The sequence below is a fragment of the Trichechus manatus genome, unplaced genomic scaffold (assembly GCF_000243295.1).
Source record: "Trichechus manatus latirostris isolate Lorelei unplaced genomic scaffold, TriManLat1.0 scaffold00190, whole genome shotgun sequence".
Taxonomy (NCBI): domain Eukaryota; kingdom Metazoa; phylum Chordata; class Mammalia; order Sirenia; family Trichechidae; genus Trichechus; species Trichechus manatus.
The window spans coordinates 132,461-159,797 of NW_004444126.1; the positions used below are offsets into that span (position 1 = coordinate 132,461).

A 27,337-nucleotide genomic window follows, 5' to 3' on the forward strand; every position below is an offset into this window, starting at 1 on the left:
GTCCTCAGAGGACAATTTATAGCAATAGATGCACATATCAAAAAAGAAGAAAGGGACAAAATCAAAACATTAACTACAGAACACAAACAAATAGAAAGAGAACAGCAAAAAAGTCCATAACCACTGGAAGAAAGGAAATAGTAAAGATCAGAGCAGAAATAAATGAAATAGAGAACAGAAAAACAATAGAAAGAATCAACAAAACCGAAAGTTGGTTCTTTGAAAGAATCAACAAAATCGACAAACCACTGGCCAGACTGACAACCTGGAAGGGCTGGCCCTGAAATAACCTGTAATTCAACATCTGAGGGACTCTGCAGGGTTATGTGGCAACTTGTTTCACAAACCTTTTAGTCAAGAGTGTGTGTTTCTGCAAGGACTTCACTCAGAGATGAGGAGTTGCCATGCTGGACAGAGCAGGATGTGTGCAGCATCATTGTGAGTTAGGGGTAAAGAGTGTCAGTGCTACCATTTTGTAGCTGTGTGACTCCAGATAAATGCCTTTACCTCTCTGGGCTTCAATTTCCTCATCTGTAACTTCTGATTTTATTAATACCTTCACAGGTTATTGTGAGGATTGAATTTAAAGCTCTCTACATAGTTGGAAGAAAGGCCTGGCAATCTACTTCCAAAAACTTAGCCATTGAAAACTCCATGTAACAAGAGTTCTACACATGGGGTTGCCATGAGTTGGAATCAACTCAACAGCAACTGGTTTTTGGTTTACATAGTACCTGGTCCATAGCACACATCTGTTTGCCATTACCACTACTACTACCACCTTTGTTTTGAATTTCATGCCAAGCCTGAAGAAGAACACAGCTTATTTTCTCATATTTATTGAAGTGACTTGAAAGAGCCTGTCTGTCTGAGGTTGGTGACCACGTTGTCTCAGAGGAAAGACTGAAATCTGGTTTCTCTAATGCTGACTCACCTTTTAATCTTCAAGTTAGTATTACCTGTTTTCCCTGTCTATAAAGTGAACTTTAGTACTTACCTGTGAGGACCTTTTTCCTTTCTTGTCTGGTTAAGCTTACAACACCATTTGCTGTGTTGATTTACTGAGTGCTGATGGTGCACAGTGCACTGTGCTAGTGCCACCAGCCTCGCTTTTCTCATCTGATTGCAGAGTGTGGACTTCCTGGCATGAATCATTTCCCTGTGACTAGGAAAGTCCTCTCCTTGGCTGTTGGCTGGCCATTTGGGCAATTAAAACACTTTCCTGCTTGACTTGGTATTGTTTCCCTTCCTACTGAAGACCTAATAAGGTTTGTTGGACCTAGCTGCATTCCGAATTTGTTCTCTCTTTTGTCCACTTGGAAACGTCTTATGCCATGCTCTTAGGATGTCATGCTTTACTTTTTCTTGTTTGACACCTGGAACACCCATGGGTGGGGAAATGGGTTCCTCCTCTAGCTCAGAATCGCAGAGCATGAGATATGGGAAGGACTTTATCTGTCATTTAGACTGGTTTTCATTTTGTTTCATGGAACCATGAGTGTCTGATGGGTTGTTCTCTGGGGTTGGAGTGGGGAGAAACTGGCATAGTGGAATGAGCAGTACTCTAGGCCCTCCACCCTTACTTCACCCATAGCACTTCTGCTTTTGTCTATTCTAAACAGTTGAAAAGGGAGGGAGGGAAGCTTGAAAGACCACTGATCTGGTTGAATTCTCTTTTTTGACAATTGGAGACAGTAAGGTCCAGAGATGAGGGGGGAGGGATTTGCCTGGGGTCACACAGTTGTTGGTAGCAAAACCAGTTTACCTGGCAGCCATCCTGGCATTGGATCAGCCTTGCCTTATTTGTTGAAATTCCCCGCAAAGCCTTATATTGTTCCTGGTCTGCCCAGGCATTACTGTCTGTGGCACTTGTTAGGGAGTCCTCTTGTCTTGATAGGTTGTGGGTCCTTGGTTTTGTAGCTTCTCTGGGAACCAGTCTTTTCATCCATTTTGCCAGCAAACATTTGGTGAGCTCCTAGAACGTGCCAGGCACAGTGCCAGTCACTGGGTTTACAGCGTTAGCTGGAAAATCCCAAATTGGAGGTGGAAGGAGGGCCGTGGAGAAGTCCAAGATATGACTGAGTTGAAGGTTGAGGAGGCCTCTGCCCCAGGGACAAATACCAGTAACCAAACCAAACCAGACCTGTTGCCACTGAGTTGATTCCGACTCAGCGACCCTATAGGACAGAGTAGAACTGCCCCATAGGTTTCCAAGGAGCGGCTGGTGGATTTAAACTGCTGACCTTTTGGTTAGCAGCCCCTATGCCACTAGGGTTTCCCATTACGAGTACAGTAGGTTATAAATGATATTTCATTATACTTTTGATTTATATTTCTCTTATTATAAGTAAGTTTTTGGTATGTTTAAGAGCCATCATAGTTCATTATCTGTAAACTGTCCACATCTTTTACGATTTTTCTATTAGTAGGCACTTGTTACATATTAAGGAAAATAAACTTTTGTCAGTGATGTAAAATTTTTGTGCTTATCATATGTCATTGGAGTTTTGTTATATTTTTGGCCACACAGGAAAATTTGACTTTTATGTAATTGAATTCATGGATCATTTATGTATGACTTAAAGATTTTATATCACACTCAGAAAGACTTTATTTCCTCTAGATTATAAAATGTTCCATTCTCCTACTTTTCATCTTTAGCCCTGGGTTTTATTTCTTTATTTTAAAAAATGCTTAATGTTTGTATAATTTGCATCAAGTGAAATGCTCAGCTCCTAAAGTGTGCAGTTGATCAGTGTCTGCGTCAAGATACAGATCAATCCCAGAGAGTTCTCTCGGCCCCTTCCAGTCCATTCCCCTCACCCAGCAGCAATCACTCATCTGACTTCTATCACCATACATTAGTTTTGCCTCTTCTATTAATTCTAGAACTTCATTTAAGTGGATATTTACAGTGTTTACATTTATACATATCACGTACTTTCACACTCACATTGTGGCTATCTACCTCAGAAGAAGTATGTGAAGTAAGTAGAGCAGTGGTTTGTGCTTACACCCATTTTAAAGAGGGAAAATTGGGTTATAGAGATGAAGTAAGCTGTAACCCCAGTTCAGTACTCTTTTCTGAAAGAGCAGTTGTTGTTATTATAGTAAAACCTGTGAAAGCCAGAACTTGTAAGGTGGAAACCTGTCAGAGAAGGAAAACTCAAATATTTTCCACTAAGAGAGAGTGGTAGAAAAGTGGTAAGATTGCACCGTCAAAGGTGGAAAACTTGCGCGACCTGGAAAAGCAAGACAGACCTGTCGAGTTCTGGATCTCACAAGTTTCTCTGTATTATTATTATAATCAATGTTGAGACCTTAGAGAAAAATTAAAATACATGTAATACCTATTTTCTTAATGTATTTTTATAGATTTAATTTTATTAACTCATATTCTGTATCTCTTGTTCATTAAATTATATTTAGAAATGTGAAGACCAAAAAAATTTGAAGAGTTGAATCCTTTTTCTTCCCCCCTGAAACCTAACCCTAACTCCAGTGCTCACCTAAAATCCAGTCTGTAGCTGGGAATGTTTTTTTTCTTTTAAGTTTCTCATACAAAAATTTATACACACATTGTTATGTGACCCTAGTTGCTCTTCCTGTACTGTGACAGCACACGCCTCCTTTCCACACGAGATTTCCTGTGTCCATTCAACCAGTTCCTGACCATCTCTGCGTTCTCATCTCACCTCCAGACAGGAGCTGCCCATCTAGTCCCATGTATCTACTGGAGCCAAGAAGCACACTCCTCACGAGTATCATTTTACATCCCATAGTCCAGTCTAATCTTTGTCTGAAGAGTTGGCCTTAGGAATGGTTTCAGTTCTGGGCTAACAGAGAGTCTGGGGGCCATGTCTTCCGGGGTGCCTCCAGTCTCAGTCAAACCATTAAGTCTGGTCTTTTTACTAGAATTTGAGTTCTGTACCCCACTTTTCTCCTGCTCCGTCAGGGACTTTCTTTTGTGTTCCCTGTCAGGGCGGTCATTGGTGGTAGCCGGGCACCATCTAGTTCTTCTGGTCTCAGGCTGATAGAATCTCTGGTTTATGTGGCCCTTTCTGTCTCTTGGGCTAATATTTTCCTTGTGTCTTTGGTGTTCTTCATTCTCCTTTACTCTAGGTGGGTTGGGATCAATTGATGCATCTTAGATGGCCGCTTGCTAGCTTTTAAGACCCCAGATGCCACTCACCAAAGTGGGATGCAGAACATTTTCTTAATAAACTTTTTTATGCCAGTTGACCTAGATGTCCCCTGAGAGCATGGTCTCCAGACCCCTGCCCCTGCTACTCTGTCCCTTGAAGTGTTTGGTTGTTAGTCAGGAAACTTCTTAGCTTTTGGTTTAGTGCAATTGTGCTGACTTCCTAGCTGGGAATATTTTTAATGAGTTTCTTTTTCCCCCTTCTCTTTCTTTCCTGGGACTTCATTTTCCCACTCTTAGATCACATTACATCTTTGTCCCTGACCAGTCTATCAGTGATTGTTACCAAGGACTTTTTATAATTCTAGAAAACATAAGAGACAACCATTCTATTTTAGGCTTTATTACTCAGTTCCTTTTCTTTAAGCGCAGTGGGAGGGGAAGCAGGCATGTCAACCAAAAGATGGCTCCTGGGATTGTGGCATCAGTCATAATCTTCCAAGTGTGGGTATGAGGGAGTAGACTTTAGGGGGGTTCAGCAGCATTGGCTCCTGAAAGGCAAAGCCCATAGTTCGAGGTGTACCGTTCCTTTAATATTTTGATTATGTCATCCCCTGAGGCATTCCTTGGCCTGTAAATGCTGAAATTGAGAGGGATCCCAGCCCGGAACATTGTCTCCTTAGATTCATCACACTAGCCAGAGCAGTTTCCAGGCCCTGCTCTAGTCTCTTGCAACAAAATTCCCTCTAATTACTGCTTTTTATGCACTCTGACACTTCCAAAGATGGATTCCAAACCCTAAGCTTTTTCTGGCATAAATTGGCTGCCTGCTTTCAAATGTGGCTCATGTACTTGACCAGATTAGTCAGAGAACAGGGTCTTAACCCCTCTGGGCTCCATGGAGTGGGGATGCAGTGTGTGGCGACAGCTCAGCCTGCTGAGAAAGGCACTCGTCTTTCCTGTGGCATCTGCAAGTCTGCACTCCTCTCAGGCTGAACTGTAGGTTTTTTTCCATTCCTGCAGAGAATGGAAAAGCTCCCTTGCACTGCCGTCCGAGAGGCAACTGTAAGACCTCGTACCAGCATGAGAAGACTTGGAACAGAGAAAGGACACAAGGAGATAGCACCCTCAGCAGATCAGCCAGGCGTAGGTGGTCTTTCACAGTGAAGGAGCAAGCCTTGCACATGAGTTTGTTTTAAATCTGTGCTCTGCGATGACAACTTTCCAAAACGATTCATCTCTCCCCAATTCCCCTTTCTCCTCTTTTAATTTTCTGTATATAAAAATTCGGCCGAATATGATTTCTGCATCATCAGTCTCCTCTGGCCCTCTGCAGAGGGATATGCAAAATAGATACTGCAGAAAAAGCAGCAGCCAGTGCCAGTGCACTGGGTGGCGGTTTAAGTTTGTGAATCAATTCTTCGTGCCTGTGAAAGGAAGAGTGTCTTCAGAAGTTCAGTGCTGTAAGAATATCAGCAGCCGACCCTGCAGCTCTGTTGCTTTTTGAAGTCCTCCCAAAAGGAAGCTCCCCCTCTCCTCCTGGTCAGCTGTATACAGCGTGGATCTGTCACCTGCAGGTGTGTCCTGGGAATTTAGGGCCCCCACTGGTTGTGTTGTGTGCCTACAGATAAGGGGAAAGCCCCTGGACAGCAGCTTCCCCTGTGGGAGGTAGCAGCTTAGCTGTGTCTTGACCTCACTTATGAAAGAATTTCTGGGTAGCTCTGAGGTTAGACACCTAAGTTATTGTTTTATTTGTTTTTACTTCCTTCTAGATTTAACATTGGAGGGGCTTATATGTTAATTTCTATAACTCTTTGAGACCTGTGATTTTTAGCCCCCTTTACCTCCAGTTATCCCTCTGTTGAGACTAGACTCTTAACTTTGAGAAAGAGGATGCTTTTATATTTTGGGTACCTCCACCTGTTATGCTCCCATATCTGTGACTTCTGAAACCATATGCTGCTTCTTGTGTGGCAGAAATCCCATTGTCTTACCTGTTCATTCTTAGAGCTCCAAAAAGAAACTCTTAAGTTGATGAGGTTTCACTGAGAAAATGACTTTGTGTCTTAAATTTTTTTATTTTTTTTTATTTTAAGTAAATTCGTGTTGGAAACAAATGCTAAATAGTTATATAACAGAGCTGTCCAAAGTCAGGTGGAGGCTCCCCAGATTTTCAGTGGCCCTTTTTCATTTCTTTCAACAACTGTTAATTGAGCGCTAGCCATGTGCCAAGCCCTCGGCCAGGCATGAAGGGGAAGGGGGAGTGGAGCTGTGAACCAGGCCAGTGCAGATCTTCACTTTGTGAACACATCCCTGACTCACACTGTGAGGACTGCCAAGGCAGAATTCCCCACCTGGGGGCTCAATTGTCAGACACAGCTTCTCTTCTGCTCTTTCTCAGAGCTCCCATAGAAAAGTGCCATTGTCCCGTTTCAACTTTGCAAAGCACAAGGAGAGTAGAACTGTGTCTTTATACTGTTCTGTCAGTGAGTTCTCTATTCTAACTGGATCCACAGAGGATTTAAGGCAACTCAGAGTCTGTATATATTCGTTTCCCACTGATGACTGGAACAGAATCCGTGGGCATCTCTCAGCTTGGGAGCATCTCAATGGCATCTTGCCGTAACTGCAAGCTTAAGCTGGAAAAATACAGTTGGGCTGGAGAGGAGCATTGTCGGCTTCATTTCCAGACACCTTTGAAATGAGCCCTTCCATCCATTGCACCAGTAACCTCATGTCACCACCATGCAGTATGGAACTGAAAGAACATGCTGATGAGTTATGTTTGAGTCCGTTCCATAGAGGCAATAGAAGGGACAAAGTGGAATGAGTTTTCTTCATTCAAATTTCTCGTTTTGGGATTCTGTGGTTTTCTGTAACATGTGAAGCTTCTGGAAGGTTGTGAGGTTTTTGGGCTGAGTTCTTAGCCACTGTCAGGGTTCTTTCCTCCCCTATCAGATGGCAGAAGCAGGATTCCTTTGTCCATAGAGCGCAGGCTCTGAGCTCAGATAGACCCAAGATGGTAGCCCAGCCACCATAAGCCTTGTGACCTGGGGCAAGTTACTTAACATCCCTGAGCCTCAGTTGCCTCATCTGTAAAACAGAGTTAAAAGCAGTTACCTCATTCATAGGATTAAAGATTATGGATTAAATGAGATAATGTCTATAAATCTGACTTTAATAGGGACACCGAAAATGATAGCGTCTTAATAACTGTTTGAACAGTGCCAGGAGCCTCTGCCGTGTGTCCAGGGTGCTTGGCTCGCACATGGCATCTTTTATCTGTCATCTGTTGACAAGGAGGAACTATTGCGGCACATCCAAAAAGAAATCTGTTGCCACTGCGTTGATTCTGACTTGTGGCGACCCCATGTGTTACAGAGTAGAACTGTGCTCCATAGGATTTTCTTGGCTGTAATCTTTACAGAAGCAGATCTCCAGGCCTTTCTTCTGCAATACCACTGGGTGGATTCAAACTGCCAACCTTTAGGTTAGCAGTCCAGTGCAAACTGTTTGTGCCACCTAGGGATCTGTTGAGATACATGGTAGATGCTCGTTGAATGAACGAGTGAGCCTTGGTACACTCTTTGTCCGGTTGCCTTAGAACAGCACTTCACACTGTGAATTCTGCAGTGGCAGACGCCATGAGGGATGTTGTGAGAAGGCTGATCAGATAGGTTTGGGAAATGCTTTAGAGTCTGCAGGGTGTACTTTCTGGTTCTCTCTAGAGATGAACAGTGCATGTCACTGTAATAGAAACTCGGCAAGTGGTGGAGAGAAGAAACCTACGTGGCTTTTTTTTTTTTTTTTAATATTTTATTGTGTTTTTTTAGTGAAGGTTTACACAGCAGATTAGGTTCCCATTCAACGATTTCTGCACGTTGTTCACTGACGTTGGTTACATTCTTCACAGTGCGTGAAAATTCTCATTTTTTCCATTCTGGGTGTTCCTTTGCTACCTAGCTTTTTAAACTTGGTGTTTTCCAAACTCATTTGACTATATAGGGAGCCCTGGTGGCGCAGTGGTTAAGCACTCAGCTACTAACCAAAAAGTCAGCGGTTTTGAACCCACCAGCTGCTCTGCAAGAGAAAGATGTGGCAGTCTACTTCCGTAAAGATTACAGCCTTGGAAACTCTACAAGGCAGTTCTGCTCTGTCCTCTAGGGTTGCTATGAGTCGGAATCAACTCGACGGCAATGGGTTTGGTTTGATTTTAATAGCACCTCTATGAGGCTGTGATGAGGCTTTAATGCATTATTAACGTGTGAAGCACTTAGAACAGTGCCTGGCACAGACTGAGCTCCATGAAGGAGCTGCTATAATTATATTTGTTAAGTGCCTTTTCATGTTTGTGGACTCTCCCAGAGCATTTACCCATTCCTCTGTTGATGGACATTTATTTCCAGTTGGACATTGGTAGGGACAGAGCTGCAGTAAATCCTCATACAGATATCCTTGTGCAGATATTTCTGTGAGAGAGATTCTTAGAAGTAGAATCGCTGAGTCAAAGGAGATGCACATTCGAAAATTGGGTAGACCCGTCAAAATTACCCTTCAGAATCTGACCAGCCATTATCTAACAGATGATTTGTCTAACAGAGGGATAAGCTATCTTCCCATACCCCATGTGTGTTGGGATCCTTCTCTCCTCTTCCTCCTCTTCACTGTAACTGAAAATGGAATGGAACATAACTGAAAGTCACCTCTTCTCTGTCTTGCAGAGTCTGGCCACCGATAAGGGACCAAAATGACTGACTCAAAATATTTCACCACCACCAAGAAAGGTACTGTTTGTTTCTTTGTGAGGCCTTGGCCAACTTGTTTCCTGCCTGCTCCTTCTGCCTATCCACTATGGAGGCAAGGGAGGGTGGTGAGGGGTAGAGGCACAGCATGGAAGTGGGTGGTGGGAATTCCCCAGAGCTTCTTTACCTTGTAGATCAGAAAAAATTTAGCTGTTGGTGGTGTTAGAAATTGACCACTCTTATTAGAACTCAAGAAGGGAGGAAGAGCATTAGCTCTAAGTATGGAAAAAAAGGCCCCCCTCCCTTTTCCCCCATGGCTTACAATTGTTAAACATGGTGTGTTTGTTTCCTGGGAGAAGGAAAGCAAAGATAATCCTATCAGTAGCCCCACAGTAGTTGGGGTGTGTTTGTGCTTAGTCCTTATCCATGAGCACATGTTTGACGTGGTTGCAGTCAACATTTACATCCTGGTTTTCATTTGACATTATCACAGACATTTCCCCACAGTTCTGATGACTTACCATTAGGCTATTGAGTTACTGAACTGAAATTTGCTAAGCTAGTCTTATGTTGTTGAGTATTTTGGGCTTTTCCGTTTTTAGGGAAATTGAAGATATTGTAGTGGCTGACAATGTGCTTCAAACCTGTAAGCATCTTTCTGACCAGCCCTTCCTTCCTCCCTCCTTCCTTCCAAGTGAGATTAACATGTACCTGCTGACCAAGTCAAGAGTCTGTTGTTAGATCTGCTGAGCCAGGACCTGACATCTGCCCTTCATCGGGCATTTCATGTATTTGTCCAGCAAGTTGCTACTGAGCACCTACTACATGCAGTGGAGAAGACAGATGAAGTCTCTGACCTAGGTGTTGGGTGCTGTGATGAGGGAAGTTCAGGGAGCTGTTGGAGGGCTGGGGGAGCTGGCCACATGAGGGTGGTGCAGGTAAGGATGCCCGTGACACATTCAGGGAAAGGAAGATCATTGAGCAGGAGTGAGTGAGGAGAGGAATGAAAGAAGAGGTTTACAGGAACTAGGTCAGGTATGGCCTGGTGAGCCAGGCCAGAGGGGTGAACTGAGTGCTGAATATATTGGGGTATCAGTGGGGTTTTTGTGGGGTCCATTTTAGGGGGAAGGAGCCCTGGTGGCACGGTGGTTAAAGCACTTGGCTGCTAACCGAAAGGTAGGTGGTTCAAATCCACCAGCTACTCCATGGGAGAAAGATGTGGCAATCTGCTTCCGTAAAGATTTATATCCTTGGAAACTCTGTGGGGCAGTTCTACCCTGTCCTATAGAGTTGCTATGAATTGGAATCAACTCAATGGCAATGGGTGTGGTTTTGGTTTATTTTGAGGGGAAGGAATCCTGGTTGCACAGTGGTTAAGCGCTTGGCTGCTAACCAAAAGGTCAGTGGTTTGAACCCACCAGCCACTCCATGGGAGAAAGATGTGGCAGTCTTCTTCCATGAAGATTACAGTTTAATCTTCCATGAAAATTAAACCGTATGTGTAAGTTCTACTTTGTCCCTATAAGGTCACTATGAGTCAGAATCAATAGCAATGGATTTCATTTTTGTTTTTGTTTTGTTTTGTGGGGGGAGGTGTCTGGAAAGAGATGCCCAAGTTCTTCTGTTGAATCTGACATCAGTGATGGTTTTAAGTGAGGGAAGGTCCAAGGCAGACTAATGATAGTTGGGTAAGTAAAACTGGAGAGAGGCAGGGAGACCAGTACCACAGCTCAGATGGGGGATGATGGTGCCTGAACTAGGGGGGCAGCACTGGGAGTAGAGAGAATTGAATGCCTCGAGAGTGATTCGAGAGGTAGGATTGGCGACAGACTGGATTTGGGGGCCATTAGAGGAAGGAGGTATTTCAGAAGCAGGCAGACCCCAAGTTCACCCACCACCTTTCTTGGAGCTGAGGTGACTCAGGCCTGTACCCTTCAGTTGATGGGTCTTTGTCTGACCAAACGCTTTGCAGAGGCAGCCCTGCTGTGGGGTCCAGGGTCAAGGTCATCATGGTTTGTTGCATCCCAGAGCAGGGAGACATGGGCTCCTCAGTGTCTTGAGAAAGAAGGGAGTGTGTCCCTTCAGCCCTGCAGGGCCATGAATTTGAGCTGCAAAGTCTACAGATTACTGCTGGCTTCATTGAGCAGTATCCTCAGTGTGGCCTTGCCCCCAGTTGTGCTGAGTGATTGATCTTAATTAACCTTGTTTGCTGTCTCTGTCTCAAGTTCTTTGTAAACCTCACATTGTTCTGCTCAGTCATGATAAAAACCTACGTGTTCTCCTTTTCTCACTGTAAATTCACCTAGAACTTCCTCAGCACTTCCCACACTGTGATAGTTACTGCATCACCCCCACCCCGACTAACTAAAGAGGGAAGCCCAGGGCTCTCAGGCTGCAGAAGAGGACATGATGACTGAATCATCATAGCGGCCACCATCAGTGCAGGCCCACTGAGTGCCAGGCACTAAGTTGAGAGTTTCACGTGTGAGGATCAATTGAGATAATTCAACACCTCGGTAAAGGCAGAGAGTACAGACAAGAAAATAGGTGCAGAGAAGCAAATTGAGTTGTCTTGGGCAGGCCAGAGCATAGTGATTTAGAATACTGGCTTTGGAGCTGGCTGAGCTGGTTTTGAATCTTGGCCCTCCACCTACTCACTATATGGTATAATCAGCAGGTTACTGAATCTTGTAAAGCCCCCATTTGCTCGTGCGTATAATGGGGAAAACGCAGCATTGTGAGAATAAAGTGAGAAAATCTGTGGGAAGAAGTTAATGTGGTGCCTGGCTTTGAGAAGGGCTCAGGAAATGTTGCTGCTGTTGTTTTGAGCCTGGGAGGCCTGCCTGACTCCAGAGTCTGCCCTCTTATCCATTATGGGGGTCCTGACTACCTCTCAGTGGCAGGCCCCTGAATAACCCTACTTCCGCATTGGCTTTTTCCAGATCACCAAGTTCTTAAAAGTCTGTTACGTGCTAGAGCCCTAGTGAGACAGCTGAATTCCCATCTTCAGAGCCTGAGCAATCACTGTGGTTCAGGAAGTGAAACCCTGAGCAAGCGGTTTTAATTGGATGTTCTAGGAAAACAGGAAGAGTCTTTATGTAAGAATCAATCAAATCTGCCCTCCCTCCTCAAACTTAAGTTCCCAGATTCTGTTCACACTCAGCCTTGAAGGCCTTCGGTGGTGAGGAGCTGAGGAGAACTTGTGTTTTGTCTTAGCATTTTTAGCAGTCTAGCTGAGCAGGACCTGCCTTCGTGCTTTTTGTCTCCTGCAGAACCTTTGTAGCTCTTACAGTTCCTCTCTCCCCGATCCGACGTGGCCTCCAAGCTTGCATCTTGATGATTCCTCTCCTAGCAGTGTTCTGGTCCTTTCACGCTCTGTCCCACCTGAGAGCAGGGGCCTAGAGCTGCCCTCAACTGGCAGCACAGGGTGTCTTACTTGCCTCCTTCCAGTTTCTTCAGAAGTTGGGGGTGGCGATTATCCCCTGGCAGGATAAGGATGGATCGCTCATGACTGCCTCCTTTTCTTAGGGGAGATCTTCGAGCTGAAAGCAGAGCTCAACAGTGACAAGAAGGAGAAGAAGAAGGAGGCGGTGAAAAAAGTGATTGCGTCAATGACCGTGGGCAAAGACGTCAGGTGTGCAGGAGTGGGCTGGGTGGCAGCTGGAGGCCAGCTGACAGGGATGGTTGGTAACTTGGGTTCAGTACAGATCTCCTCTCCTTCAGAGTGTCTGTAGGGACCCCACTTCTCCCCTCGTGTACTTCCCTCCCTGAGCCTCCTTTCCAAATAGAAGGTTTTGTTCACGTAGGGGTTACAAGCTCAAATGCTGATGGGGTCAGGCAGTAATGGGAGCAGGTGAAGTGGACCAGGTCACAAGGCAGCAGGCGATGGAGAGGATGTGGTATAAACCTGTTAGAAACTCCAGAGGATTGCTGCATGCCAAGAAGGTGAATCCAGTGTGGCCGGGTCTTCTGGTTTTTAAAAAGACCTGGAACTCTGGAGTTTAACATTTTTAATCTCTATTTTAAAATGCCAGCCAATATTAAACAAACAAGCAAACAAACACCTTGAAGTCCAAGTAAAACACATGCAGATTGGCTTTGTTGAATTCGCTGCCAGTTTGCAACCTCTGGTTTGCATCTAATTGCTGGAGCAGATCGTGTGTAGAATTGCTGCCACACCTTTGCTCAGGCTTTCCCCTGCTTAGAACGCCCTTTCCCCTTTGCCGTTTACCCAGCTCATTTTCCTGTCTTTTAAAACCCATTCAAGGTCCACCTTCTCCTGTTTGCTGTTGTTGTCACCCCACCCACATGTACCTCTTACTGGTCTGGACTTGCAGCACTTGTCTCTGTCACCCAGCTCTAATTCTAGACTGCACTGTATGAGGAAGTACAGTGAAACCTGTGAGAACTAGAACTCGGCAGGATTGCCTTGTCTTTCCAGGTCTCACATGTTTTCCACCTTTGACAGGGAGCAGTTTTATCACTTTTCTATTGCTCTCTGTTAGTGGAAAATAATTGAGTTTTCCTTCTCTCACAGGTTCCCACCTTACCCAAGTTCTGGCTTTGGCAGGTTTTGCTGTATCTTCTCATGTGTAGTACTTGTGTTTACCTGCCCACTGGATCATAAAGTCCCCAAAGGCAGGGGCTGGATTTTATGACAACTTACATTTGCAATGTTTGAGAGTCTACAGAACTTTCAGATATGTTTTCTCAGTAGTTTCTTATGATTCCCATATTGTAGGTAATGGTATTTTTACTACTAAAGAAACAAGCTAAAGAAGGAGTAAAATGATTGCCCAAAGGCCATATGGTTAATGGCAAAACGAGGACTGAAGCCCAGCACTTCTGAAATCTCAGATCCAAGGTGCCTATCCTGTCCCCTCTGTACCCTCATGGTGTCCAGCCCCATGTTCATGGGCTTGTGTGTGGACATGGAGCAGCATCCCCATCTGAGTCCTGCACAGTTACACTGATCCCACCCAGTTGTCCATAGATTTCCCTATCCCATTGCCAGCCTCAGCAAGGGACCTCCAGGTGAGCAGAGGAGAGAAAGCTAGGCACAGATACCTACTGCAGACAGAGCGGCAAGAGGCTTGGGCCTCTGTCCAAATCACATTACTCCTAGGACAAAGCCACACTCCTTTAACTAGAACACTGGTGTCACTTCCTCACAGAGGAAACATCTTTGTTCTTCCATCTGAAATGAGCTTGTTTTGCTGATGTGACGGGCACAAAAGAGCAAGTCAGGCTCCTCAGTGGTTCTTCCTCCTCTCTTCTTTACTCCCCTTTCTTCCTGGTGTACCGTCTTTCAAGTTGATACATCAATTTCAGCTTCAGCTATACTCTTGCCTGCTGGAACTTGGCCATGGTGGCCCCCATCCTGCTCAGGAAATTCACCTTGACCTCTTAAGTCTCTGTGTTACTATGTCCCTGCCCATAAAAGCCCAAGAATTAAGGAGAGATGATGCTTCCAGAGGTAGAAAATAGATCTCTAACCATATTTCAAATCTCGACAGGGCCTTTGACTCTGAGACCATTGAATGCCATATTGGGAAGGGTTCCACCCAGGCTTTGGTGTCAGACCTGGCTCCTCAGGCAGGTTGTTATATGTTTGTGAGCCTCAGAGTTCTCTTGTGTAACATGGGGCTAATCCCCTGGCCTCTCAGGGTCGTTAAATGAGCTCAGGTATGTAGATGCATGAAGCCTGGCCTATAGTGCATGCTTCACACATGCTCGTGCTGGGAAGAGTGGGTACAGAGCCAGCCCTTGTGGTGAAAGCAGCACAGACCCATCCCTGCTTCCCTGTGCACCCTCTGGAGCCAGCAGCCCAACATAAGTGGGCCACGTGAAGTACCAGGGAGGAGAAAAGAATCGTTTTCATTTGCTCAGCACCTCCCAGACGTCAGGACCAGATTGCTTAAGTTGTCTCATTTAATTATCACAAGGGCCTATAAAGTGGGTTTTTGTGGCACCCTTCTTACAAATGAGGAAACTAAGACTTGGGATAAAGGAATTTTCCTAATGTCATATAGCTGGCAAGAGGCAGAGCTGGGGCTGGAGCCAGGGCTGTCGGGCTCCAGAGCTCGTATTTGAACCCTGTGAAAAGAGCAAAGGAATTTGTTTTTAGAATCACCTCTTTGGAGTTTCGTTTCTATCAATAGGTGTTTGTGGTAACAGAGCATAGCTGATGCCTTCCTTTTTACTAGGAATTCCTGTTTATCTTTTTCCTTCCCTCTTATCTGCTGCTCCCTTCTTGTACAAAATTATCTTCCTGAAAAATCTCTCTCGCTGACACCACTTTGACCTTTTAGTGCCCTCTTCCCCGATGTGGTGAACTGTATGCAGACGGACAACCTAGAGCTGAAGAAGCTGGTGTACCTATACTTGATGAACTATGCCAAGAGTCAGCCGGACATGGCCATTATGGCCGTCAACACCTTTGTGAAGGTGAGGGGGAATTTGGTGGGAGGAGGCACAGGGTGCTCACTACTCCACCTTCCCCTGTCTCCTGGCGGTGGAGCAGCTGTGGCCCTTGGTAGAAGCACTCAGGCTTCCTTCCAGGCCCTTCGACCGTCTCCCCCTGCTAAGCCCAGGGCCTCTTCCTCCAGTAGTGTACCCCATTCTCTCCAGAAAATCAGATGCTTACCCCATGCCATGTGAGGTCACACCAAGCCTGATGACTCCCCTAACGCCTGTGGGAGTGGAGCCTTGCCCTGCATTCTTTGTGTTCCCCTTATAAACTTTGCTCCCTTCCACATTTTCTGTCTTCCAGACTGAGGCAGGTAGGATCTTGAATCATTAGCTCTGTGCACCTTTCCAACCCTAGCTCCACCAGTCTTGCTGATGCTCAGAGATGGGAAAGTGAGGGCTCCTGTGGCCCAGTGGGAAGATTGCGGGTTGTGGTGCTGGATGGATGTGGATTTGAGCAGTGGCTCTGCTCTGTGAATTTGGACAAGATCCCAGCCTTCCTAGAGCATCAGCTTCCTCATCAGTACAGCAGGACCAGTGTTGTGTATCTGTAGTGAGGGTTAAAGGAGAGAATGGGCAAAGCCCCTGGCACAGTGTCTGGCAAATGCAAGGTGACCATTATAGGCATTTACTTTTCATACTGTTGCTGCAGTTGATGGGAGATTCCACAGCAGTTGTCTGATGTTGGTCAGTCCGGCTGGGCTCAGAGCTCCTAATGTGAGCAGGCCAGGGAGAATCTGAAGCCACACATGTTCATCCTGCCCCCAACCAATGGTTGGTTCCCCTCAGGACTGTGAGGACCCCAACCCCCTGATCCGAGCCCTGGCTGTGCGGACCATGGGCTGCATCCGCGTTGACAAGATCACAGAGTACCTGTGCGAGCCCCTCCGAAAGTGCCTGAAGGACGAGGATCCCTATGTGCGCAAGACAGCAGCTGTGTGTGTGGCCAAGCTTCACGATATTAATGCCCAGTTGGTGGAGGACCAGGGCTTCCTGGACACCCTGAAAGACCTCATCTCTGACTCTAACCCCATGGTAAGCCCCCAGCACACCCATCGTGCCACCTCCTCCACCTCCTGGGTTGCTTTGGGAGACTTTGACTTGACCTTCTGCCAGGAGGTTCTCCAGTTCCTGGAAGTCAGACCCCTCCTAGGTGGGTTCGCTGTACTTGCGCCTTGCAGTGGAATGAGCTAGACATGGATTCCCTTCTCTGCGTCATCTCTAACTCACTGCATGACCTTTCAGGGCTGTCTTTTCCCCATCAGTAAGATGGATCTCATTCTTCGTGACTGGCAGGATTGCTGTGAGGCTTAGACCTGTGAAGGTAAAGGGCCCAGTATGGCCTGGCCCTTAGTGGGTGTGCAGTCAAGACTAGTGCCCTCCTCTCTCCCCTTCCAGTCATGGTCATTATCACTGTCTTCTCACCAAGACCATCGGCTCTGAACAGGAGGTGCTTTTCCCTTTGCTCACGTCTTGCAGCGTTGTAAAGAATCACCCTTAAAGTAGTATAGCCTGGAAGACAGGGCCCTGGGATGTGGCTGGGTGGGCATACCAGTGTACTCACACACAGTGCTGGCAGCATTTTGGAAGGCAGTTTGGCAAGGCTTGTTAAAAATGAAATGCACAAGCCCCTCAACCCAATCGTTCCCACTTGATGTTCTACAGACATGCTGATCCCATGTGGACACGAGTGGCCAGGACAAGGATGGGCGTTGTAGCACTTTGTCATGACGAAAAGTGGAAACAATGCTGAACACAAGTAAAAACTGCCACTCAAGTGAAAATGGATTGAGGGCCCAGAGGTTCACCTGGCAAACCCCTCTGCCCTCCAGCCCCCATCCACAGCCAGCAGCCCTAAGGGGCTCACAGAAATCGTCTACTTCTGAGAAGCATGCTTTGACAAACGCTGAAATGAGCTGTTGTAGCTGGTAGATGGATGAATTCGGCTGTGTTAGGTAGTTGGGAATGCTTTCTATTGCTGGCACTTGGAGCTAGATCTCACTTGTTTTTGTTCTGCTTCTTTTTCTTAAATGGTAGGTACAGTTAGTTATTTTAGTCCTAATTTACGAAGGAGTCTATAGGGTGAGTGCTAGGAGTGGGTGTCAGGGATGCTCCAGACCCTGCCCATCAATCATGTTCCCTTCAAGATGTGTGCCTTCTGGCCAGCCAGCATGAGGGGTGGGGTGAGCATTAGCCCCACTGCTCCTGGCCTGTGAGCGGTGCCCTAGCCTCTGCCTCTTCCACCCCTCTCACCCAGGTGGTGGCAAATGCAGTGGCTGCCCTCTCAGAGATCGCCGAGTCTCACCCCAGTAGCAACTTGCTCGACTTGAACCCGCAATCCATTAACAAGCTGCTGACTGCCCTGAACGAGTGCACCGAGTGGGGCCAGATCTTCATCCTGGACTGCCTGGCCAACTACACGCCCAAGGACGACCGTGAGGCCCAAAGGTGAGCAGGCTGCCCCTGGCTCACCAGCCCAGTGTGGCCTGGTCCTCAGGAAGCTCTGACAACGGGCTGGTCTTCGGGCCTCTAGTGGGTCCTTTCCAGGCCTTTCTGCACAAGCCACGCTCATACGCATCTCAAGGGAGGCCTGTAGCTTCTCAGCTCTCCAGAGCCATACTGTCAGCAGCATGCATATTGTTTCAGGCAGTCAGCTTACTACTCGCTGTGGGCACTTATAGAAGCCAGGGCTTCTGGAGCTGACGGAGACCCCAGTCACCTCAGGCTAACTAAAGATTGGTAGCATCAAAGCCACTGTTTATTGACTTCTCACTGAAGAGTCAACCTGAGGCTCTGCTGGGTATTTTCCATGCATTAGATGATCCCTAAAGCCACTCTGAAGAAGGTCCCATCATCATTCCTCACTTTACAGAGAAGGATACCACTTAGAGAGGTGGAGGGAATTGTGCAAGGTTACCAACTGGGACTCAACTGACTATTGATCTTATCCAATGTGCTAGCCTGCCCCTTTTGAACACCCTAGCAGTAGGGAGAGGGAGGAGTTGGCATTTAGAGTGGATTCACTACATGCCAGGCACTGTGCTGGTGCTTTTTTTTTTTTCATGGCGACCCATGTGTTACTGAGTAGAACTGCTCCATAGGTTTTTTTTGTAATTTTATTTTTTTGTTGTTGAGAATATATATACACAGGAAAACATACACCAATTCAACTGTTTGTACATGTACAATTCAGTGACATTGATTACATTCTTCAAGTTGTACAACCATTCTCACCCTTCTTTTCTGAGTTGTTCCTCCCACGTTAACATAAACTCACTGCCCCTAAGGTTCCTGTCTAAACTTTTGAGTTGATTTTGTCACTTTGATCCCATATAGATAGTTTTTAAAAGAGAGTAATGCTCAAGCCAGGCATGTTTTATTAATTAAGCTATAATACTGTTTGGTTTGAAGAAGGCTTCAGGGGATAGTTTTGGTTTAAGTTTTAAAGATTTTATTAGGGCAGTAGTTTCAGGGGTTCATCCAGCCCCCTTGGCTCCAGAAAGTCTGGAGTTCATGAGAATTTGAAATTCTGTTCTGCATTTTCCCCCTTTTGATCAGGATTCTTATATAAAATTTTTGATCAAAATGTTCAGTAATGGTAGTTGGGCAACATCCAGTTTCTCTGGTCTCATGGCAAAGGAGGCAGTTGTTCATGGAGGTAGTTAGCCACACATTCCATATCTTCCTCCTATTGCTAACTCTCCTTCTTTCTCTGTTGCTCCAGGCACATAGAGACTAATTGCCCTTCCTTGGATGGCCGCTTTGTGCTGGTTGCTTTATACAAATTATCTCATTTAATCTTCAACAACCTTGTGAAGCAGGCAGCATCCTCCCCATTTTGCAGATGAGGGAACTGAGGCTCAGACAAGTTGTAACTTGCTTGCTGTCACTTAGTAGGCAGCAGAACCGGGATCTAGACTTCCTCCTGCAGAAGATATGATACTTTGATAACTAAAAGCAGGGTGTTTTCCCTTGTTTGTCCCTCCTGTTTGCCCCATTGGAATGGATCCCAGCATCTGCGAGCGGGTCACCCCTAGACTATCTCACGCCAACTCTGCTGTAGTGCTGTCTGCTGTGAAGGTGCTGATGAAGTTCATGGAGATGTTGTCTAAGGACCTGGACTACTATGGCACACTGCTGAAGAAGCTGGCCCCACCCCTGGTCACACTGCTGTCGGCTGAGCCTGAGCTGCAGTACGTGGCCCTACGTAACATCAACCTCATCGTGCAGAAAAGGTAACGGGCCTCCCACACACACCTGCAGTGTGCCCTCGTTGGGAGTTTTTTCTGTGGGAACAGTGACTGCTAAAGGGAAACTGACCTGTCACCGGGCTGAACATGTTGAAGAATAGCTTAATCCATTGGTTTTCAGCTGGGGCAGTTTGGGCCCCCAGGGACATTTGGCAATGTCTAGAGATACTTTTTGTTGTCACAACTTAGGGGGAGGAGGGACTGCTGGCATCTAGGGATGCTGCTCAACATTCCTACCGTGCACAGGACAGCCCCCACCACAAAGAGTTCTTTGGCCCAAAATGTCAGTAGTGCCAAGGTTGAGAAACCCTGGCTTAACCAGGTAGCAGGCTAGGTAAAGGCTCAAGTCGAGGTTCTTAACTATGGACAGCAAATGGCTGGCAAGTCTACCGACCCCTCCTGGAATGGTGTGTGAAATTCTTTTTGTGTGTGCATGTTTTCTGGGGACAGAGTCCATAGCTCCAGTCCAATTCCCTGAGGCTGGAGGACTCCAGGATGGTGAAGAACCCTTGGACTTTGCATCAGCCTTGGGCATGGGGGAGGGGTAGATCCAGAGTGTTGTGCAGCCCCTTCCCTCCTCCCCACGAGAGGGACTGCAGTAGTAAGCCACTGTTCCTATGGGAAGGGCCTCATTGGGAGGAGGGGGAGAATACAGGCAGTAAAGAGCAGAGCAGCACTGGTTCTGAGGGGCCCAGAGCAGGATGGCTTCCTTGGAATGGTCACCTCCTTTCCTCTAAGGCAGTGAGTGAGCCGTGCAGCTCTGTGGAATGAGATTGGACTCCTGAGTTCTGCCCCATTCTGTCCCATCCTATATGGTAAGATGACTCACTCAGCAACTAACTATTGAGCATCCATACTTTACAGCAGGCCCTGTTGCTGGGAGCAGGGATACACAAAAACAGGAACCTCTTCTAGTCATTCTGTCTTGGAAGAACACATGCTTCTTGTCATTATAGTATACTCTTGGGGGCCTAGAGACACCAGGTGAATAGGGACATTTAGCGGGTAAATATGGGAAAGCTTTCTGAATGCCTAAGCAATGGGATTAGGCTAGGGATTCAAAGTTGCAGTATGGGGCTTTGCACACCAGTGCCCTTGGTCACCGGCCTTAGTAAGCTGTAGTGACCTGAAGATCCAGATCAAGGGGAAACGGCATCCTGTGCTATATTTGACACAGTAAATCTCATTAGAAGTTGTCCATGTCACCGAGGCACTGCTTGGTCCAGTCCTGACATGTGGTCGGGCAGCTTTTACCAAGTGCTGATTGCAGAAATCCCGTCTTCCTGCTGCACAGCTCAGGTTCTTGCCTCCCCAACAGGGCACACCAAAGACTCCTGGCTTTGCCAGGACCTCCCCGCCGCTGGCACAGTAGTAGCACTGAGTACCAGGGTACCTCCTTCCCCTCTGCCGTGTCTTCTCCCTTCCGTGCTGTCTGTCCTCATTCCGTCTCCTTCCTCCTCTTTTTTCTGGAAGGGGCATAGGAGCATGGTGACTTGTCTTGCCCACTTCCTTGTTAGCATTAGCTGTGTGACCTTATGCAACCCTCTCAACCTCTCTGAGGTTTCCTCATCCGAGGAAAAGAGGCAGGTGGTGCCAGTTGTGGCTTGGAGGACAGGAGCAGTGGGACACGTGAAGGAGCTCTGCAGTGGTAGCACCTGTGTAGCAAGCGCCTTTCTGAGGCAGGCATCGTGCTGAATGCTTCATGTTTATAACAATAGCCCTACTGTATAGGAGCTGTGTCAGGGGCCCCGAAGACCACCCCACCTTCAGAAATTTGCTACAAGGACTCATGGATTCAGCATATAGCTGTACTCGTGACTACAATCTGTTACAGTAACATAGTAAGGATACATGGGCAGATCATAGGGAAAAGACATAGGCAGAGTCTAGAAGAATCCATACACAGACATCCTGTGCTCTCCCCTCCCACAGAGGTCACACAGAGCACTCTTCCCCCAGCAGCGAAGTGCTGCAACATGTGTGCCATGTTTCTGCTCAGGGAAGCCCATTTGAGACTCAGTGCCCAAGGGTTTTTGGGAGATGGTCACATGGACGTTCTCTGCCCGGCACATAGCAAGATTCCAGACTCCCAGCAGGAAAGCAGGTGTTCAGTGTAAACCATCTTGATTGTACAGTCTAAGCACAGTTACCCACCCTTATCAGTTAGGGAACAGTGGGAATGCTCCCAGAATTCAGACCTTTCTAAGGATAGCAGGCTCTTTTCTGCATAGTGTCATTCCCATTTCATAGGTGTGAAAACAGAGGCCTGAGGTCCCAGCTGGGAATGGAGCCGAGGTCTGTCTGATTCCCAAGCCTTTGCCCCTGGTGCCTGTTGCCTCCCGAATGTGAACTGCCCCTTGTTTGCACTCCCTCTTCCCTTTGTGTGATGTGGTTGGACACGCAGTGGTCACTCACAGTCTTGCTTAGGCAGGTCAGTGGGCCCTCAGGAGTGTGCAGCTCTGGCTGTGACTCTGCCTTCACAATGTCAGGCTCCACCTCAGGCCCCAGGAAAAGTGTCCCAGCAAATGTGGAGGTGTTTTCCCACAGGCTTATGCCTTGCTTCTTGCTTTCTGGGCGACCCTGCCCCACCACCAGGCCTGAGATCCTGAAGCACGAGATGAAGGTTTTCTTTGTGAAGTACAATGACCCCATCTACGTGAAGCTGGAGAAGCTAGACATCATGATCCGCCTAGCCTCCCAAGCCAACATCGCCCAGGTCAGCAACGTGGTGGTTGGGGGCACGGGTTTAGTGTCAGCCAGGTTCAGCAGGAGCGAGCTGTGGTCTCTGGGTAGCTGCCTGTCTCACTGTTATGGTCCCTTCTCATAAAGAGTGCTTACCACAGGACACGGAGCCTGTGAGCACTCAACAAATGTTACCTGATGTTTTTGTTACTAAAGAATTTTGTCTCATTATTATCTGTCATCCACCCATTTGAAAAGTGGTAGTTAGGTTGATGTATCAGCTAGATCAACTAAACAAAGGTTGTTCTGGCCCTGCCAACTAACTGATCCTTCCCTGCTTCCTACTGTGGACACCTGACAGCTCTCTCCCTCCCCTTGGGCCTTCCATCTTGATCAGAAGGCAGAACCCCGTCCTTCTAGGGGTCTGTGCGTACCCGCTGCCCAGGCGTGTTGCAAGAGGTTGCCCCACCAGCCCTTCCCCCAAGCCCCCTCTTCTCTGTTTGGGCCCCAGGTGTTGGCGGAGCTGAAAGAGTATGCAACAGAGGTGGACGTGGACTTTGTACGGAAGGCTGTGCGAGCCATCGGCCGCTGTGCCATCAAGGTGGAGGTGAGGCCCTGGGGCTCTGCTTCAGCCGCGGGAGGGAGGGAGGGAGGGAGGGAGCCGAAACCAAGAGACCATCTGATTCTAGCAGAATCTGCCATCCGCCCATGACCAGGAAGCCCTGAGGGTCACTCCCAGAGCCCACAAGGCACCTGCCGTGCAGATTTGGTTGGGTTCCTCCTTGCTCTATAATCTCCTTTAGGCCTTCCATCTGCTGTAGATTAAATTAACCCATCATCGTGGGTTCTCCTGCAGCGTTAGCTGAGACCATGGGACAGCCACAAGCAGGTAGTAGCCCTGGTAGACTTAGCTTTCACTTCAGGGAGCTCTCCAGCAAGAGCTCTGCCTGGTGAATGTTTTGGCATGTGTCATGCATGAATCAGCTGACCATGTTCCCCTTTCCTCCAAGTTCCCTGGGGCCGCTCCATACCCATGTCCCGGCATTTCATCCTCTCCCATTCTCTGCCTTTGGGGTGGTTCCTTGACCCCTGAGCCAGACTCTCCTTAAACCAGTCCACTGGTGGCTAGAGGGCCTGGGCCGGCTGGTCACCCCCAGGCCCCTGAGGCATTTGCCCTTGGTACCTGTGATGGCAGTCCTGCGGAGTCTCTCTCACCAGTGCAGTAGGTTGGAATGAGAGAGAGAAGGGCTGGCCCCAGGCAGAGACTTCCTAAGTGTTTTGGGTCACAGGAACCTATTTTATGAAGAAGGTAAAAGTGAGGGCGTCAGGCTGGAGTATAGTCACTCCAGAGAACAGCTGGAAAGGCTTGGCCTGGAGGAGCCCCAAAGACTTTCCCTACTCTCAGAAGCTCTGCCTCTGGCCTTCTTAGTCTGGTTCTGTCTCCCTCTGTCCTTGGGACCCAGGGCTATCATTTTGTACTTGTTCTCCCACCTGTTACCTGAGGAGCATGTTCTCCTCCTCTGATAAGGAAAGTGGGCCAGAGTGACTTTGAGCCTTTGACCAAGACATGCTCATCAGAAGTCCTGTTGGAAATGAGGGACAGGGACCCTATCCCCACTCTCCTGCCCTCCTGTCTCCACGCAGCAATCAGCGGAGCGCTGTGTGAGCACACTGCTCGATCTCATCCAGACCAAGGTCAACTACGTGGTCCAGGAAGCCATCGTGGTCATCAAGGACATCTTCCGCAAGTACCCCAACAAGTGCGTGCCCTGCCCCTCCCACGAGAAGAAAATCCAGCTCTGCTTGGGGACAGAGATGGGTGGGGAGGAAAAGGAAGGAGGAACCTCTTCCTTACTTCTCTGCCACAGACAATATTTCCAAAAAAAAAAAAAAGAACTTATTTAATTTCCCCCGAGCTGTTCTTCTGCTCCCTAGGCCAAAATAAGAACTAAAATGTCACATCTAAAACTCACATCCTGTTAACTCACCACTCTCTGGGGGTCTTGAGGGAGCTGCCTGCCTCTCTGGGCTCCTGCTGGGCCTTCCTGGGGTTGCCCTGGCCCCTGCACTGCTCCCGGCCAGCTGTGCCCTGGTCTCCCAGGTATGAGAGCGTGATCGCCACGCTGTGTGAGAACCTGGACTCCCTGGACGAGCCCGAGGCCCGGGCTGCCATGATCTGGATTGTAGGCGAGTATGCTGAGCGCATCGACAACGCTGATGAGCTACTGGAAAGCTTCCTCGAGGGCTTCCACGACGAGAGCACACAGGTGAGCTGTCAAGTGGGGTCCACTCAGGCCAGAGTGTGGGTCTGGCTGGCAGCTCGGCACCACCGGGACTGACCTGCCTGAAACCCTCCCCTCAGCCATTGGGCCTCAGAGCCCTGCCCTCCTGATGCTGCATGGACCACATGGATGGAAAAGTGACAGACAGGCGCGGCCCCTTTTCCTCCTGCACTGCTACATAAGGGGAACATGGGAGGATGGTCTGCAGTGGTGTGCAGACGACAGGCCTGGTAGTCTACTTCTGAAAGGTCTCAGTGTTTAAAACACTATGGAGCAGTTCTCCTCTGCAAACATAGGGTCACCATGAGTTGGAATCGACTCAAAGGCAACTAGCACCAACAACAGACATTGTAGCAGTCCACATTAAGGCAGGCAAAAGTTTCTGGTCTTGTTTTAATTTTCTGTTTACCTTTGGGTAGGTAGTACATGGACTTGATTGGCAATTTTAAAGGTACGAAAAGATATATATAGTAAATAATCTCCCTCCCACCAATTTCCTCAGCCACCCAGTCCTCCCCCACCCCCAAGATTGTTACTGATTTCTTGATGATGCTTCCAGAGATAGTTTAGGAATACATTGGCAGACACACACACATGTCTCTGTGTGTATGTGTACACATATGTATGTATTTCCCTTCCATTTATTTTTAAACATTACTGGCAGCATACTGTACAAATTCAGATTGTCCAACACCTTGCCTTTTTCACTTAAAAATATATCTGAAGGTCATCCCATTATTAATTTATGAAAACCCTTCTTGCTGTTTGATAACTGCGTAGGGTTCTGTCGAGCAAAGGTCCCATGCTGCATTTAACCAGCTTCCCTTGATGGATATTTAGGTGGCCAGTCTTTTGCTCTTTTAAACAGTGTTGCAATGAATAACCTTGTGTAATGCACATATGCAAGCATAGAATGCTTGGGTAAAAGGGCATGCACGTTTGAGATTTTGATAGGTGTTGTCAGATCTCCTTTGGTGTAGAGGTTGTACCAGGAGTCCCTGGGTGGTGCAAGCATTTAAGCCCTGGACTACCAGACGAAGGATTGGTGATTAGAACCCACCCAGAGGCACCTCAGAAGACACGCCTGATCTGCTTCTGAAAGGTCACAGGCTTGAAAACCTTCTGAAGCAGTTCTACCTCGGAACCAACCTCGAGGCACCTCGGAAGACAGGGAAGATCTGCTTCTGAAAGGTCACAGCCTTGAAAACCTTTTGGAGCAGTTCTACTCTGCACACATGGGATTGCCGTAAGTCAGAATTGACTCAACAGCAACAACAACAATAACAATAACAGCAGTTGTACCAGTCCACATCCATCCCAGGGGTGTGAGGTCACCCATGTCCTTACTGCTCTCCAGTCTAGGACATCATCAAGCGTTTTATTTTTGCTCATCTCGTAGATAACAAGGGGTACCACAGTGTAGTTTCATTTCTGTTATAAGTGAGGTTGAGCATCTTTTCATTTGTATTTGCTTTTCTGTGAACTGGTAACTATCTGTTCAAAAATATGGACCTTTAAAAAGTCTATTTGTAATCACAGAAATCTTAGCTGCCAGCACGGGCAGTATAACCTAGTAGGTCAGAGCATGGGCCTTGGAATCTGAGGTCTCAGAGTTCAAACCCCTCTTCTGCCACTTCCTGGCTCTGTGGCTTTAAGCTAATCTCTTTACCTCTCTGAGCCTCAGTTTCCTTTTTTGTAAAATGAGGTGGAAAAGACCCTCCTCCTGTTGTTGTGAATGTTAAATGGGGTGCTTTGTGACTGTCCTTAGCACATGCCCAGCCCACAATGAGCACTTATTAATGGTAATAACTGGTTCTAAAGCAAACTGATCCAGACCCAGAAGAGGACTGACTGGTTTCTGTAAGTGGCAACGCCAGGGAGCACCCCCGTTCCAGCACTCCTGAGTGAGGGTACATGGATAGGGGCATCAGGACTGTCTCTTTGTCCCCAGAGTATCTTCTACCTCAGGCGGACTCCCACAGTAGGGGCCATGAGGTGTCAGCAGTTCCAGGCTATGTCCTCACAGCTTAGCAACTCCTATGGAAAGAGCTTTCCTCTCAGTAGTTCCAACAAAAGTCCCAGGGACTGACTGCATGACCCCCAAGCCAACCACTGTGGCTCTGATCCGCATCTCCACAAATTGAAGGGGCAGAGAGAAGGGCAAGCCTCTAAAGAAAAGCCAGCATTTCTGTTCCCAGAAGTCAGAGTAGATGCTAGCTGGGCAAAAACAAACGACGCCCGTTACAAATAACAATAATCAGTCCCACTAGCATTCCCTCCCACTGCCACCTGCCAGGTCCAGCTGCCAGCCTGCTACTGCTGACTGCACGTTCGTCGCCAGCCTCCTGTCTTGTCCCTGAGAAGCAGAGCCTAGCCCATGGTGGCCTCTGACCCTAGTTGGGTCCTGCCTGGGGTTACACAGAGGATGATCTGGAGGGGGATATGTCTGCCCACATGCGAGTAAATCTTCTGCAGCCTTTCCCCTCAGCTAGGCCTGCTAAAGAGCCAGGGTTAGAGAAGTCAGGTAAGGGAAGCTGAGAAGGAAGCCTGGTGTAGTGAAAGAAACAGGGCTTCTGAAGTTTTGAATGCAGGCTGTTCCTCTGATTGGGTGGCCTTGAGCACATTACCTTAACTCACCAAGCCATTTCCTCATCTTCTAGGACAGGATTATTGCCAAGATTAGTGGATGATGTTAGGGGATGTTGTTTTAATTTTGTTGTTGTTGTTGTAATTAAATGAAGTTTACATTTCAAGTTAGTCTCCCATACAAAA

General features: G+C 47.4%; 1 protein-coding gene across 1 annotated transcript in view; it reads left to right on the forward strand.

Annotated features, from left to right (window-relative positions):
* AP1B1 (adaptor related protein complex 1 subunit beta 1) overlaps positions 1-27,337 on the forward strand; it is a 53,792-nt gene that overhangs the window by 10,155 nt on the left and 16,300 nt on the right. Inside the window, exons 2-11 of the mRNA XM_004387605.2 lie at positions 8,863-8,925; positions 12,412-12,517; positions 15,195-15,330; positions 16,141-16,386; positions 17,609-17,799; positions 19,365-19,586; positions 22,197-22,317; positions 22,795-22,890; positions 23,928-24,043; positions 24,385-24,550. Of these exons, the coding sequence (XP_004387662.1) occupies positions 8,889-8,925; positions 12,412-12,517; positions 15,195-15,330; positions 16,141-16,386; positions 17,609-17,799; positions 19,365-19,586; positions 22,197-22,317; positions 22,795-22,890; positions 23,928-24,043; positions 24,385-24,550 (1,437 nt within the window). The 5' untranslated portion in view covers positions 8,863-8,888. The remainder of the gene's footprint in view (positions 1-8,862; positions 8,926-12,411; positions 12,518-15,194; positions 15,331-16,140; positions 16,387-17,608; positions 17,800-19,364; positions 19,587-22,196; positions 22,318-22,794; positions 22,891-23,927; positions 24,044-24,384; positions 24,551-27,337) is intronic.